The sequence below is a fragment of the Vipera ursinii genome (genome assembly GCF_947247035.1).
Source record: "Vipera ursinii genome assembly, chromosome: 1".
NCBI classification, from domain to species: Eukaryota; Metazoa; Chordata; class Lepidosauria; order Squamata; family Viperidae; genus Vipera; species Vipera ursinii.
The window spans coordinates 311442210-311459841 of record NC_139512.1 but is presented as its reverse complement, the minus strand read 5'-3'; the positions used below and the strand labels follow the sequence as shown (position 1 = coordinate 311459841).

Here is a 17632-nt window from a genome sequence, read left to right as displayed (position 1 = left end):
GAACATTACTGTGCCAATTAATCAGTTTGAAGGTGGTTTAATTCATGTAGCTGCTAAATCAAAGTTAGTCCAAATCAAAGGAGTAGGAAATCATCTTGATTTTATGCGATGGCACATACTTTCCTTACAATTCTTCAAGTACTTTGGAATCAATGAAAGAAAATACAATAGAAAAAAAGAAGACATTTTAATTATTATTTTTTTAGTTTATAGTATGTACATACTAGGTTCTCTAATTATAAAATGTGTTATAGTGCTTGATACTTCAGAGAAATTCCATATGTGGGGAGTCATTCAGAATAACTTCCAGTACTACTTTTTTCATTCACAGGAACTGTCTAGCACATTATCCCAAATATGAAATAAGGAAGACTGTTTCCTTCTTCCATTTTCTGCTATGTACCGGTAAGCCTTTTCTTTAAACTCTTGACTCCAGGTATGACTGCTTCTTCTTAAATGATACCTCGAGTCAATATTCTTGTTCTTTTGTCCTCAAAGCAAAACATTTCAGACTTCAAACCACGAGAACCTAAATGTTTATAAGAGTGCATTACTGTTTCCTACAGGATAATTAATTGAGCACGTTTTTTCAAAACAAAACCATTTTTCCCCAAAAAGTTCCCATCTGGTATGCTTCATCCATGTTCTTAACAAAACATTTCCATATTCTGCTATTTACTTTTCCCAAAACATCTCAGGGTGGATCTGGATAACTGATTCCAATTTGCAAACAACTTTTTCACATAAATAAATACTCAAAACCAATCAGATTTAACTATTCTCATTTATACACCAGCATCATTCACTGCAATCCAATTAATATAATTATCTCAATGATCAGATAAAAATTGTTATTACAGACTCTTCTCCCTGTAATAAATGTTTTATCAGCAATACATGAAAATAGGAAAATTGTCCTGCTTAAAAATATCTTCTCAACTCAGTCCCCTGAGACACTTTTTAAGCTTTAAAGAAACATTAAAATAAATAATTTATTCTTCCTTTCATCACTGGGTGAAAGTGGCAAGAAGGTGACAAGCAACAGGGAGAAAGCAGAACTATTTAACTCATTTTTTGCATCTGTCTTTACACAAAGGGAAAAAACAGACCAACCTATCAAAAATAGTGCCATAAAAAACAGAATAGAAACGCAAGTTAAGATAGGCAAGAAAATGATAAGTGAGCACCTGTCCAGTCTAGACGAGTTCAAATCACCAGGACCAGATGGATTACACCCCAAGGTTCTCAAAGAACTGGCAGATGTGATCTCAGAACCACTGAACTATATTTTTCAAAGATCCTGGAGCACTGGGGAACTACCAGAGGATTGGAAAAGAGCTGATGTAGTTCCCAACTTCAAAAAAGGGGAAAAATGGATCCATTGAATGAAACTACAGACCTATCAGCTTGACCTCAATACCTGGGAAGATTCTGGAAAAGATAATCAAACAACGAATCAGTGAGCACCTAGAGGCAAACAAAGTCATTACTAAAAGCCAACGTGGGTTTGTCAAAAACAGATCATGCCAGACAAATCTTATTGCATTCTTTGACCAAGTGACAAAATTAGTGGATCAGAGGAATGCTGTGGATATAATTTACTTGGACTTCAGTAAGGCATTTGATAAAGTAGATCACAACCTTCTACTTGATAAGACAGAAAAATGTGGGTTAGACAGAATCAACACCAGATGGATTCGTAACTGGCTGACCGGCCATACTCAGCGTGTGGTCCTCAATGGAACCGCATCTACATGGAGGGAAGTAAGTAGTGGGGTGCCCCAGGGCTCTGTTCTGGGCCAGTGCTCATCAACATCTTCATCAACGATTTGGACAAAGGGATAAATGGGGAACTCATCAAATTTGCAGATGACACCAAGCTGGCAGGAATAGCCAACACTCCAGAAGACAGGCTTAAGATACAGGAGGATCTGGACAGATTTGAACACTGGGCGCTATCTAACAAAATGAAATTCAATGGTGAAAAAAGTAAGGTTCTACATTTAGGCAAGAAAAACCAAATGTACAGGTATAGTATAGGGATATCAACAACCTAAGATATGCAGTCAGTCAGTCAGTCCTAGAGGAGATCAACCCTGACTGCTCTTTAGAAGGCCAGATCCTGAAGTTGCAACTCAAATACTTTGGCCACCTAATGAGGAGGAAGGACTCACTGGAGAAGAGCCTAATGCTGGGAAAGAAGCAGTAGGCATGAGCTTAAAGGGACTCGAGAAGATGGTAGAGGACCAGAAGGCCTGGAGGAACATTGTCCATGGGGTCGTGATGGGTCGGACACGACTTCACAGCTAACCTCAACATAGTATAGGGGGTACCTTGCTCAATAGTAGTAACTGTGAGAGGGATCTTGGAGTCCTAGTGGACAATCACTTAAATATGGGCCAGCAGTGTGCTGCAGCTGCCAAAAAAGCCAACACAGTGCTAGGCTGCATTAACAAAGGAATAGAATCAAGATCACGTGAAGTATTAATACTTTACAATGCCTTGGTAAGGCCACACTTGGAATACTGCATCCAGTTTTGGTCATCACGATGTAAAAAAGATGTTGAGACTCTAGAAAGAGTACAGAGAAGAGCAACAAAGATGATTAGGGGACTGGAGACTAAAACATATAAGGAACGGCTGCTGGAATTGGGTATGTCTAGTTTAATGAAGAGAAGGACGAGGGGGGACATGATAGCAGTGTTCCAATATCTCAGGGGCTGCCACAAAGAGGAGGGACTCAAGCTATTCTCCAAAGTGCCCAAAGGCAGGACAAGAAGCAATGGATGGAAGAGAGAAGGAGAGAAGTAACCTACTAAGGAGAAACTTCCTGACAGTTAGAACAATTAACAGTGGAACAACCTGCCTCCAGAAGCTGTGAATGCTCCAACACTGGAAGTTTTAAAGAAGAGACTTGACAGCCATTTGTCCGAAATGGTATAGGGTTTCCTGCCTGAGCAGGGGGTTGGACTAGATGACCTCTAAGGTCCCTTCCAACTTTATTATTATTATTATTATTATTATTATTATTATTATTATTATTATTATTATTATTATTATTATTATTATTATTACTGTTATATTATAAACTTGAAATGCCAGTTTTACTTTTAATATTTCCCTGTTTATTGAGCTCTTGAAGTGCACAGGACACATTTATGGAAAATGGACTTCTGTTTTTCTTCTCAGGCATTAAGAAGCTATTAGCTTTTCACAGAAAATTACATTGACATTATTATTCCTGATATTAAGATTAGGTTCATAATCCAAAAGACTAGGAAGGGAAAGAAAGTCTCATTTGCTAGTTATTGTTCTTCTGATAACTCCAAAACCCTTCATTCCCCAGACTGCTCCAGAATCAACCTTTTAATATCAATCTGGAGTTTGTGTGTGTGTGTGTGTGTGTGTGTGTGTGTGTGTGTGTGTGTGTATCCCTCAGAGAAGGAATAACAGAGTAGTGGAAAATGTCATCATGATACGAAACCAAAGGAGGGGAAAAAAACAGTAAAGCTAAGTCTTCTCTACAGAAATTTAGGACAACGTAAAAGTGCAAAATACAGTATGAATTTTGTTCTATTTTTGTACACTTCTTTATTTCTTCCATGTTTTGTGGGTATAACACCAAACCCCGAATGATTTTGCCTCTGCATTTTCACAGTATTTACAGAATATACAGCATACAACAATCTGAACAAAGAAATAAAGCTACTGGCCAGCCATTTGTCTGAAATGGTATAGGGTTTCCTGCCTGAGCAGGGGGTTGGACTAGATGACCTCCAAGATACCTTCCAAATTATTATTATTATTATTATTATTATTATTATTATTATTATTATTATTATTAATTTGTCAATTTTATTTAACTTTTTTTGCCTTATTGCTCAGAACCAATTAGTCTGCAAAATTGTTATTTGTTCTTTTCACTTGTCCTCTTTTTGGTGTCTTTTTATCTTATTGTCATTTATTTATTTAATTTAATTAATTCAAACAGAATCAAAAGAGTTGGAAAAGTCTACTTAGGCAGTGAATCTTCCTGATTGGCCCAGGAATTAAATTTAAAACATCCTTGACAAATGTCTACTTAACTTTTGCTTATCTATGCATTGTACTGAAAAAGAGCAGTACATTGCCAACTTTATGCTGAGTGCCATAAGTTCCCATGCAAGACCTAAAGCATCTCAATTACTTCCAATTCATCCATCACCTGATATGTGACCATTTTGCCTACCTGCTATTATGCTATAAAATAGTTTTTTAAATATTATTTCCAAACTCATATGAAACAAACTTAGACTATTTTATCATAAGAAACTAATCAGACTCTGCCCAAAAGTGGATTCACAGATTCAAGTAATATCATAAACAAAAAATCTGGATGCCACCAAGTGTGCCCCCAGGTGCAGATATTTAAAATAAGAAAATAAATATTAATGACAGTACTGTGTTGCTATGAACCCAACAAAGTAGCAACAGAGAAATGCTGAAGCTATTTTCCAGTATAGGTTAGGAGAGAAAAGGGAAGAAGCAATATGTGGGCTGATTTACTCCATATATCTTCTTCTGAGTCACTGAAGCAGTAGGCGTGAGCTTAAATGGACTCCAGAAGATGGTAGAGGACAGGAAGGCCTGGAGGAACGTTGTCCATAGGGTCGTGATGGGTCGGACACGACTTCGCAGCTAACAACAACAATCTTCTTCTGAAATGTGCTTGAGCCTTGAAAAAATGTTTATCTGATGTTGTAGTAAACAACTCTATTTGAAATGTGTTAGAATTTCAGCTCTGCTCTATTCCGTGCTCAGTTTAGTGCTCATTCTTTCAGGAAGGCAAAATTATTAAATTTGATTGCTACCAACTTAGTTTTAATAAATAGTAACTTTTTTCTGGCAGAAGTATAAAATATATATTATTCTGTAGTGATCTTGTTTCATTCAAACTTGTAAACAAAAGGATATTTAATTCCATGCTGTTATTGTAAGATAATGTCTTGCTAAAATGTAATGCTCATTGCACATTGCTAATCAAAAGTTTTATTCTTGCAATTTTTTTCAGTTTATATACTACTACCATTATGGTGGATAAAAATGGCTGCGACAATTTTGTCAGATATGTTTCATAAAATAAAAACAAATATCTTGAAAATATAATATATATTTCCATTCGTAAGAATAGTTTCAGACCTAGCAGAATAAACAATCTATATCTTTGCCCAATAAGATGAGTCTAGTAATCACATGCTTGGATATTGTAAAATTTCAAATTACTACAAAATTTTGTAAACACTCTAAAATTTGGTACTCATCTCATCATGGACTAGTAACAAAAACTTTGGAGACAAGCATTGGTTCATGGACCACATATTGAATAGCACATTAAATAGAGGAAACATACACTTTATTTTAGGTGCATTCATTAAATGGCTTGCTCTTGTGAAACTAGCTAAAACTGCCCTGAATATTTATATACTTTGTTTGAGAGTTAAAAATAAGTACTTTGTGGAAGATTAAGTATAAACTATTTTCCACAACTTCCATCTTGTATGATCATTAAATTTTCTGTTCACTGGCATTTGTTCTATTTCAATTTTACCATTAATTTCTAAATACCATATCTAGATGTTTCTCATTGACGATTCCAAATAATCAGGAAACTTATATAATACAGGATGGAAAAGCAAAAAAAAAAATTAAGAACGGCAACAATGCATCTTGGAATTGGTCAATGACCAATGAATTGCAGAATGAACACAAAGTAACTCTAAAAGGATGTATTTTTTCATACACCAATTTCATCAGCATTCTAGCTCTCTCTTGTCAAAAATAGAAACAAACAATTAGAAGGAATGTAGGTGTGAAATGCTCAAAAAAAAAGTCTGTATTTTAATACATTTAAACACCTAGAGTCCTGATTTTTTCCACCATAGATTAACGTAGCTCTCCATAAAGAAGAAAACAAGTTATCCAAATAAAAAAACGTTTTTGATGCTGAACGGACCAGTAAAAGAATCCCTTTTAGCTCAGCTTATGTGCACGCTTAGACAGAAATAAATCCTGATATGCAGAGTTCCTAATTAAAGAGAACGATAATAATTTTGTTGTATTTTGCTATGTACATCTAAGCACATGAAACAATTTACCAAGAAGCAGTTGGAAACATATTCTAGATGTTTCCCAGTAATTCCCACCTTCAAACTATTCTCTGTGTTTTGCCATCATGCAAATCAGTTGGACACAATTGGAACAAAAAAATACCACACCTCTGATTTGTTTACATCTTGAAAGAGCAAGTCAGAGGCTGTAATCAAAAGTCAATGAACCACGAAAAGGTCAGAGGCTCTAGGTGCACCCTTTTCACATCAAACAAACAATTAACTTTAAAGCATTATTTTCCCCAGTTCATGAAGTTCAGAGTTCTCAGCAAGAATTTCAATGTATAATTTCAGATGGCTGATACACTGAGATAATAATGAATTAAAACAATTTTACACCTTTTGGCTTTCCACTTAAGTGGCATTATTACAGAAAGTATATCAGGCTAAGTTGATTGATCTGAAATAGCTACAAATCCTACTCCCATCTTGGGTATTTCACGGAGCCTGATTTTATGCTATTGGAATGTTGATTTTTGCTTCGTTCCTGTTGATATTGGCTATAATTTAGGTTTTTCTTTGGTTTTACTAATGTACAGTATGCCGATCATTCATGTTAAGCAACCATACAAATCTAAATAAGTAAGTTCTTCTTGCCAAGAACACTTGGAAACTATCATGTAATGTAGTACAGTTAGCATGCTAAGAATTTTCCATCCATACTATTTATTATCTAAAAGTACAATTCCAATAAGCTCTTAGCTCTTCTTTCCATCCATTCCATAATACCTTACCCTTTTTCGCAAATTGTAGGTCAGGATGAGATTCCTGGAGAAAGAATGTGAAAAGGCTGTGTAGAACTCCAGCACTTTCTGTAAGGCATCCCTTTTAATTACATGAAGGTCACAGTAAGTCAAAGCCCTTACATTAGCACATGACTGGGCAAGAGTTGTTTCTTTCCAGAAGACATCACCAAAGACATCCCCTTTGCCTAGGGGGGAAAAAAGAACTGCAATCAATTAATTGCTTCCATGTTAAGAAAATTATCAAAATGTAACTGAAATAATTCCAGAAAGTTTCCACTATTATTAAAAGTACATGCCTTATTTTATGCAATATATTAAATACAAAGCAAACCTTTAACTACAATATAATGAAGGACTAGCTCCAACCTTTTTTTCTTTGTAGCAATAAGCAGGCACAACCCTATCAATGTCATAATTCACCCAAGTGAATTGATCTGAAACATTCGGTGGGACAGACAGAAGAACAAAGTGCACTGGAGTTTGCAGTAGTTTCCAGAAGGTCTATAATCAGTGTAGCCAATGTCATCTCCAGGACTAGGGTCATCTCTGACAAATATTACTTCCAGATCCCACACCCCTCATTTCCTGGAAATGGGTTACTATCAAACACTTCTCCTGGAAAAGACACCATGGACAGGTTGAATCCACCTGGAGGAAGTGGTGCTGAGATCACAACCCCAAAGGTGCTTTTCAAGAGTTAACTGTTTTTCTTTGAAGGTGTTTTGCTTTTCATTCAAGAAGCTTCTTCAATTCTGACTGGATGGTGGGGAATGGAAGGATTTATATTCCTTGCAGACAGCTGGTCATTTGCATTCTTTTAGAGAGTTGTCAATGTGTCCTTTCAGCAGTTCCAAGAAGGCTACACACCATTTGCATCACTCAGATGACCTTGAGGACACCGATAAACCTCCAAGTGGCCTTAACAACTCTCTAAAAGGATGCAAATGATCAGCTGTCTGCAAGGAATATAAATCCTTCCATTTCCCACCATCCAATCAGAGCTGAAGAAGCTTCTTGGATGAGAAGTGAAACACCTTCAAAGAAAAACAAGAAAGTCCAGTTGCCTCATGAAAAAGCACCTTTGGGGCAACCATGACCTGGATGACTGAGACTCTCCATAGACATCTAGGTATCAAGTGCTGTTAAGTAATATATATCAAGATATTTATATTTGAATAAATATGGGACTAAAAAGTTTCACTTAGCATTTGAATAAGTATTAGATTTACAAGCTTTATTACTATTTAGTTATTTTTAAGGAGAGTTAAAGTGTGATAGGATTTAAAGTGTTATTAGAGTTAGTTAGCATATTATAGTTTAAGATTGTTAGGGTCAATACCCTGGGAAGTCGGGGGGAGGGGAAATTGGGTGGGGGTGGGGGAGGGATGGGTTTTATGTTTAAAATGTATCTGTAAAACTTTTTAATAAAAAAGATATTTATATTTAACTCACTCTTCAGTATATTAATTTTTGACAAAGACATCTACGGATAGATGACAAAAGTTATAAATACTGTCTAACAGCTTCAAAGCTCTCTTTATTTCTTTTCTTTTCCTGGGCTTCACAGCACAAAAAACAAAATAAAGAAGTGTCATCTGAGTTTCGTATCTCAGATTTATTCTCTTCAGCCATACTTTTGTTTGATTTTAAAGAGACCAACTGGATCTAAGAATGTGTGTGACCATATCTTTTAAGTTCTTTCATTCACATCTATTTTCCCCTTTTTTTTTCAGATGAAGAAACTCTGGTTTTTAGACTGCATATCAGTAAAAAGATCGAGACAGTGGTGGGATTCAAATATGCAAACAACTAGTTCTCTGTGTGGATGCCGTTTCTGGAAGTCCATTCTGGGCCTGGGCAACAAAAAATTAGCTACCAGTTCTGCCGAAGTGGTGCGAACCGGCTGAATCCCACCACTGGATCCAGAAAATAAAAGGATCTTGCCTCCAGAATCTGAAAGAACATTTATTTTGTCAGATGTCTGTTGTGTAAATATATGGAAGCAAAATACAGGTAGTCCTCAAATAATGACCAGAATTAAGCCCAAATTTATGTTGCCAAGTGAGACATTTATTAAGTGATTTTCCCCCATTTTATGATCTTTCTTGCCACAGTTGTTAAGTGAATTGCTGCAGTTGTTAAGTTAGTAACAAGATTGTTAAGTGAATCTGGCTTCCCCATTGACTTTGCTCATCAGAAGTTTACAAAAGGTGATTACATGACCCCAGAACACTGCAACCATCATAAATATAAGTCAGTTACCAATCATCCAAATTTTAATTATGTGACTATGGGGATACCACAATGGTCATGTGAAAAACAGTCATAAACCACATTTTTCAGTGCTATTATAACTTCAAATGATCACTAAATGAACTGTTGTAAATCGAGGACTACCTGTAGATAGATATGTTCACCAGATCCAAAACCAAACAAGATCTAAACCCCTTTTAATATTTGTTTTGTTTATTATTTCCCATTTTTATTATTTTTTTAGAAATAAGTCAAGGCCACAACACACACAATACTCTTACTGCCTCATATTTTCTCTACCGTGTTTCCCCAAAAGTAATACCTACCCTAAAAATAAGCCCTAGCTTGATTTTTGGGGGTGGGCCTAATATAAGCCCTACCCCAAAAATAAGTCCTAGTTTGGGGGCAAGGCGCACACCTAAAATCAATCTAGGGCAGAAGTGGGAGGATGGAGCTACCCCATGAGTCCCATACCCACTTACCAGGTCTCCCATGAATCAACACCTGCCTCTCCTCACCAGCCCAATTCTTCTGCAGTGTCCACCGGCCTGCATATTGCAGTCAGAGAACTTTCCGGAAGGCCTCTGCAGTCAAGAACCAAGCTATGGATTCAATTGTAGCTTGGTTCTTGGGTACAGAGGCCTTCCAGAAAGGCCTCTGACTGCAAAATACAAGCCAGAGCTCCATTCTCAGCTGCAGAATGAATGGGCCGGCTGGGCAGGGCTGTTGGTGGCACCGCCATGAGGCGAGTAGAAAAGACATGAGGCGAGTAGAAAAGAAAAGAAAAAAAGTAAAAAAGACACCGCCATGAGGCGAGAAGAAAAGTAGAAAATAAGACCTGGTGCCTCTTTTGGAAGCAAAAAAAATAAAAACTGGGTCTTATTTGTGTGGAAATATGGTACAACAACCCTGTGAGATGAGTTGGGGCAAAAGAGACTGGCCCAAAGTCACTAAGCTGACTTTCATAGCTAAGATAGAATTGAATTCATGGCATCCCAATTTCTAATCTGGCACTTTAATCACTAGATCAAATTGGCTCTCTTTTTTGGAATCATTTTAGATTAATAAGAAATTATGTCTAACTGAAAATGTTCAGAATAATTGCAACTGCAGAAAGGGTTTTGGTTAGTTTTTCTTAAAAACCCAGAGGTTTCTACAGATGTTTGCTATATCATTTCCATATTGCACTCAGATTTGATATAGTAGTCCATGCACAGACTCTCATTATGAGGTTGCTAGCTACATGGAAGCCAGTTTGGCTACATGAAGACCAAACTTGTTGAGATTGTTTAAGGACATAGAGGAGTAGTTGAAGATTTATCTGGAATACTTATGTGTTGAAGGTTCAGATAACAAATGTTTGAATGGTGCTACAGCTATGCCTACAAGGTCAGGAATAGTTGTCCATCTGGGTTTAATTCTGTATTAACAAAACTTGAAGAAATCACAAGCAGGAACCATATTAAACAGCATTTTCCTAGACCTACAATGAGTTCCTTTCTCCTTTCTTTTTCTAATGGAAAATACCAACTTTGATCTCAGTTTTTTTTTTAATCCTACACAAATAGATGGTGTTTTCAGAGGGAGAGCTCTTTTATTTTCTAATGGAAAATACCAAACTTGAGCTCATTTTTTTAAAAAATCTTACACAAATAGATGGTGTTTTTGGATGGAGAGCTCTTACTGTTATCACTCAAAATATATTATGTAAGTATTCCATTCTTTTCCTCTGTTAAAATATATTTTATGGAAAGAAAAAGACAGAAACACAAAAGGGTTAAAGATACAAAGAAGAGGGAACCATCTTGAACATCCCTGCTCCAAATTTCATGAACAAAACAAGACGATTACTGCAGTAAAAAGCCTCTGGAAACACCCAGAAAATGAAGACTAGAAAGAAAATCCTTTTAAGAAATATGAAGTTTGAAACAACCTATAGTTTTATAATTACACTTGTCCTGGTATTTGTCTTAAATTAAAACTGAAGTGAAAACTAGTTGACACCAGTTTTCTGCGTATTTACAAACTCCTGGAAAAGAGAGGTGTCTAGTCATGTTGGGCAATGTCTGTTGTCCATTTCTCCAGTGTACTTGCCTGGAAAGGGAAAATCAGAAAGGCAATTGTAAGTCTAATGGTTCAAGATGCCAGGTGCTCTCTTTGAAATCAAGTCAGAGCAAGCAGACTTATTGCTGGACAGAATGAGCTGTTGGCCTCAAGTCTGCAGATGCTGAGTAAGGATTGGATTATTAGAGCTACAATTTGTTGATCGTGCTAAAGTACTGCGAGTTGTAGATATAATATTTTTATGCAGGGATTTCTTGCAACCTGAACATTTTTTCAGTTAAAAATGGTGGAAGGATATCTTTTACATGGATTAGGACAGACATGTCAAACACAAGGCCCAGGTGCCAAATGCGGCCCGCAAAGGGGTTTCATGCGGCCTGCGAAGCCATCCTGGAAACAGTGAGGGAATGGCCCCCACTGCCTTGGCCCTGGCCCAGAGACCCTCCTTCTGCCAGAGACCCTCAGATCTGTCCCACTCCTGCCCAGGCCCCCATAGGCACCCTTGATGCGAACAATGTAGAGCTGGCCACACCCACCTAGTAGGCCATATACACTCTAGCCATGCCCACCCAGTAGGCCATGCCCACCCAGTAGGCCACGCCCACCCAGGCCATACCCACCCGGCCCCCTGAGGGCAACCGCAATGCTGATGTGGCCCTCAGTGAAACTGAGTTTGACACCCCTGGATTAGGATAATAGCCTACGTTATGAAGCTAGTATGGATTAATGTGCATTATTCAACTGAAATTACTGAGTTGCACTATTGTAACAGCCCAGTTCAATGCTAGTTTACAGTATACTGTGTACTTATATAGTTAGTGGGCTTACTTTCAAAAAAGTATGCCTATGGTTGGAACAATCCTTTGCTCTCAAGGAAGAATGGCAGAATTCCATTCTGTTAACTCCCTGTAACTGGCCATAAATAAAAATATTCAATATTTTAGTATAAAATTATACAATATATAATTGAAAAGTAACATTCAGGTGGGTTCAATATTCTCCATAGTCTGTTTTCCACAACCTTCTAGAAATGTTGAGCTTCAATTCTCAGGATACCCAGCTAGGATTTCCATTTAATTGCTGTTTAGTCATTTGCTCTTGATTTGACAAAATTCCAAGAGCTGTTTGTAGATTTGCAAAGTAAGATCCCTTGCTTTTCTGGGTAAGGCTGAGATATTTTTGTGCTTCTCTATAAATCTATTCCTCTGGGATACAACTAGCATCTCTGGCACCTTTATGTAAATGAAATCCTTGTAGGTAAAGCAATAAAGCAAAACCATTTCAGATGAACATTATGAGAACAACTCTATCTGAACACGTTAAGATGGCAATTAGATAAAATTAAAGCAGCAGGATTTTCCTTCCCTGGAGCAAATGGACCATTTAACACCCTCCTCGTACAGGACAAAAGATACACAAAGTTCTCCATAGGAATAACATTATTTTCTTTAAATTCTACCTCAGGGATTATGGTTATGTAAATAATAACTTACTCTGGAGATCTGAGGACACAAGAGCCATGCTTGCCTTCTGTGCAAAGTGTTATCTTATTCAGAGTAAATAAATGAAAAAACCCCCATCCCCTGCTGATGGTAAACAAATTAAAACGTTCATATTTGCGTCACAAAATTAGGCTTTTTATATGTTCTGATGCCACAATCATAATAATCCCTTTATTCATAATGTTTTATATTAAGAGACATTTGCCAATCTGGTACAACTGGTTCATCTGTAGACAAATTTCAGGATAGCAGGTGAGAAACAGGGCTTTGGCTGCTCTGATAAATCAATTTCAGTAAGTACACGTAAGGGGGTAAAAATCCTGTCTCCTGTTGGCCCCAGAGGACCTTTCGGAAGAAAGAAATAAAAGTTTATGAAATTCCTGAAGAGAATGTGGAGGAGTGCAAGGAACATGGGATCACACAAAGCCAGCAGTCCTCCAAATCTAATCCAGTTGTAATAATAGGCACACATAATTGGGACTAAGCCTTACTGAAGTTAATATGCCTTTGACTGGGCTTTTATCCTGTTTCCCCCAGTTACTTCTCCCAGGCTTATCTCACATTATTTAAAAGCTGTTTGATGTTGAGAGAAGCTTTCAGGGGACTGTATGTGAAAGACAGGATGAAACTTCTTCTCTGAACTTCCTTGATTTATCTTAGGATCAAAGCCAATGTTTATTAAAATAAATGTCACAGTGTCCAGGATAGTGTCAGTGTGAAAACAGACCAGCAGAAGCTTATATTCTAATAATGGAGAGTTGTCATTGTTTCATTATTTAGAGTATTATTCTAGTTTTAAACAGAGTAACAGAAATCCTGTTTATATGAGAACAGGATTTAACCTTCCTGTTAAAGAAAAGGAAGAAAAAAGGAATCTTCTATGGATATTTGCTGATGTTTGGCATCAATAGCATTTCACCTTTTCTGCATGCAAATTCTATGCACATTTCCTTCTGTCTCAGAATGCCTCCAACCAACAGGTTCAATATCATTAACAAAAAGTCTCCCCCACACGCCAGTATCTTCTCTTAAGTGGTGTTTCCTGGCCTGGCCAACTCTATATTCTTACACGGTGTGTGTATATATATACAGTAGGATAAAAAGCCCTTTAATTTAAAAACTATTAATAAGTTTATTCACAATTAAAAAATTAAATTAAATTAAATTTAAATTTAAAAAACCAGCATAAAACATGTAAGTCAAAGTACCAAAGCACTACAAGTTCTTGGGTGGGTTTGGGTTTTCTTTTTGGGGTCCTTCTCTTGCAAGGGAACTGTGTGTTTTAATTAGTGCAAGAAGCAGACTCAAATTACTATCGGCTCTTCTCTAATAGAAAATTGTCATTTTTTTTTCTGTCTCAGTAGCCCTTGGTACATCTTGACATCTTTACATGTTTGACATGTTTAGCACTCAGTTTTTTTCCAGGCAAATCTGCATGATTACACAGCTGGGTTATAGCACAAGCAACTTAATAACTACTTCAGTAGCATTGAAGGCTATTAACTCATAGCAGACTCACTAACCTACCAAAATTCAATACAAAATTCCAGCAAGGCTTTAAAGTCACAGCAGCTTGAGAGTACAGAGATTCAAGAACTCAACTTTTAGCAAATTCAGTTGTATGATTCTATGTGAAGGCAGGTAGCAAGATATTACAGGTAGTCCTCATTTAATGATTGCCTTGTTTAGCGGCTATTTGCAATTATGATGGTAATGAAAAAGTAATTTTGCGACCAATTCTCACATTTATGACCTTTGCAGTAAACCTGAAGTAAGACTGTAAACACAGTTGTGGTTTCCCAAAGCTCATCTATACTCCATCTCCCATATATTGATATGGGATCTCAAGGTATGGTTCAGGAAAGTCTGCCTCAGCATCCCACATCACTCACCACATCAGCTCCACCAACCCACAAATGCTGAAAACTAGTGAGAGCTCATTTGCTACTTTAGATCTTATCTCCCCATAGGCTGAGCTGCTGGCCATCATCTGGTTTCAAGAATGGATCTGATATGGTGTTGGGGCTGGGAAGAGGGCAGAAAGGTGACTTTTTGATAGATGACCTATCATTCTACTTCAGGCTCCTTGCTAGCCTCAAGCTACCATCCCCTGCAGATGTCCAGAGGGAAAGGGTACAATATACCCCAGGTGAAAGCAGCTAACAGAAGCTAGGAGATCTCACAAAGAGGCCACATATTATGCAAGTAAGTAAGGGTTCTTTCAGGAGAAAATGGTTTAGAAAAACCTGGTCAGATGGCCTCAGCACCGGCTATGATATGAAGGTTGCATACAAATAGGTGTTCATCGAAAACTATTATCCTGGCACCTTTGAGCCAAAGTCAGGAGGAAGTGTGACAGGGGACAGTGTTCATAAAAGCAGAATCCTTCCTTTAGTTTTATTTTAATTGAATATCATTTTTGTTAGGAATTATGTCTATGGATCCTCCTTGCAACAGAGAAAAGAACTGCATTTTAATTACTCAAGCTTTATTATCTGCGTAAATATATATCTTTAAAACACAAAGGACAGTTCACCTGCATGAGAGATGCCACTGCAGCCAACTTTATATTGAAAGTAGGAAGCTGTGCCTCCTAGAACAATATTTCATTTGGTTAGGTTATTCTTCTTAGCTAACTGAATACATTTTGTTCCCTTGTATAATAAAATTACTATAAATCAAGTTTATCCAAAGGCTGAGGAAAGTATGCTTTCAATTCACAGGTTTACAGGGAAAACAAAAGATAAGCTTCGCCCCCCCAAAAAACCCAACAAACCCTAAAAAGCCTCATAATTTTTCTCTTATTATCAAGGTGGACCTAGAGAAGCCACAAAGCTTGCTGTGATATCAAAAACCAAAAGAGGAACACCGTCCCTAATTACAAGCCCAACAAACAACCCAATCGCCACTTGCTGTGGGACAACTTGCTGCAGGACAAAAATTACATAATATCGAAGAAATGGTGAAATAGAACTATTAAAAAAGGATGCACAAGGAGGGACAAAATGAAATGTGAATGACAAAAGTTAAAATATTTTTTCATTATTTTAAATAAAAAAATTGTTGAATTATCCTGCAGTGAGTTTTCCTGTGATGAATTGGCCACAGCAAAGTGCCCTGTGGCGAGATGGCCATAGCAACCTGTCCACAGCAAGTTGGCCATGTCTAATTGGCAGCAGTGCGTTCACTGCAAGTTGGTCGTGGAGAATGGTCCCATCGTGACCCCAAATGGCAAGGCGACATATACCCGTAGATCAGAGGACATCCTTCACATAACAAAACCAACAGCCAGGGATTACTGGCTCCAGAAAACTGCACGGCAGACAACATACCCCTGGATCACCTATGCTGGAGTGCAAGCAATTCTGCATGTAATGTTGTTTGCTTTTTTTGGAAGCATGCGGAAATTTGGAAAATCTTTTCAATTTAGATATTACTCCCTTCCCATTAGCATTATGGGTGTAGAGTCCTTGATGCTCTGTGAGCTTGGTTGTTTAATAATAATAATAATAATAATAATAATAATAATAATAAGAAGAAGAAGAAGAAGAAGAAGAAGAAGAAGAAGAAGAAGAAGAAGAAGTTGTTGTTGGAAGGGACCTTGGAGGTCATCTAGTCCAATCCACTGCTAAGGCAGGAAAGCCTATACCATTTCAGAGAAATGGCTGTCCAGTCTCTTCTTAAAAACTTCCAGTGTTGGAGCATTCACCACTTCTGGAGGCAGGTTGTTTCTTGCAGTTGTTTCATTACCTAACTTAGTAATGGAATATCTGCAAGAAGACAACCAAGCTCAGAGAGCACCAAGAATTTCATAGTTCAACCCTGAGCTTCAAATATTCTATTAGTGTTATGATTGCATGCTCTGTGCATGCATATGTTGTGCACATGCAGGTCCAACTATTGACTTTGGAGAACTATGTAAGTGGAGCTGAGCAACTGACAGGGGTTTGCGAGGTGTGTCCTGCTAGTTTTTGATAGTGTCTTCAGTCAATGGAGGGACTTGTGTGTACTAGACTAAAACAAGAGCAAAACCATGCCAGAAGATATCACAATGAAAAAAATAAATAAATGTTAGCAATGGGAGTAATAAAAATAAATAAAAAGCTTAATAATAAAATTGGCACCCAAACAATAAAGGTCCAAAAACCTTACTATAGTTTTTAAAAGAGCTGAGAAAACTAAACGACCTTAGTGGGAGACTAAAAGAAATGGTAGTTTAGGTGCCAGGTAAGTTTTTCTATAGAGGATATTTCGTAAATAGAGTACCACCATTAAAAAGACAAATCTGTCAATAACTTTAGCTTTCCATGATTCCTTTATCATTCATTAAACAAATGTTGTTGTTTGAAAGAGCGTGGAAGGATGCTCTGGACAAATCTAACAAGCAGACATTTTGTCTTAGACTTCAATTCCAATGCTAATTATTGCTGCACAGTCTATGTACACATTGCTAAAATATTGTGAACCTTCTACCAACAGAATTACAGTTTGTAACTTAACACAGATATACTCACAGATAGACTATAGTAGAACTCACCCAAAATTGCAACAACTTCATCATCTTGGATCACTTCCAAGGATCCTGAAACCACAAAGCAAAGATTGTCCACGCTCTCACCCGCATGGTAAATGAGATCTCCAGGAGCACAGTGCACAGTCTGAAATTCCATTGCAAGAGCTCGCAGGCACCCATCACTAGCTAGTCTGAAGGCTGGGTGCTCTTTAAAAACTTTTCGATTCAGATGTACACAGATATCTGCTCTCATGTCCTTAGGACAGATCTGTAAAACCTAGGACAACAGGACCAAAAGTAAGCGCGCACAAGCCTTATAGAGTGTGTGAAACCCTCTATGAAATTTATCTTTATATTAATTAATCCTTTATGTATTTGCCAAAGAATTTATTCTTTCTTTCTATAGTC

The 17632-nt window shown here is 37.3% G+C and overlaps 1 protein-coding gene across 1 annotated transcript in view; it reads right to left on the bottom strand.

Annotated features, from left to right (window-relative positions):
- KCNH1 (potassium voltage-gated channel subfamily H member 1) overlaps positions 1–17632 on the bottom strand; it is a gene marked incomplete at both ends in the record, with an annotated part of 204962 nt that overhangs the window by 78259 nt on the left and 109071 nt on the right. Inside the window, 2 exons of the mRNA XM_083379517.1 lie at positions 6881–7077; positions 17249–17501. Coding sequence (XP_083235643.1) covers positions 6881–7077; positions 17249–17501 — 450 coding nt within the window. The remainder of the gene's footprint in view (positions 1–6880; positions 7078–17248; positions 17502–17632) is intronic.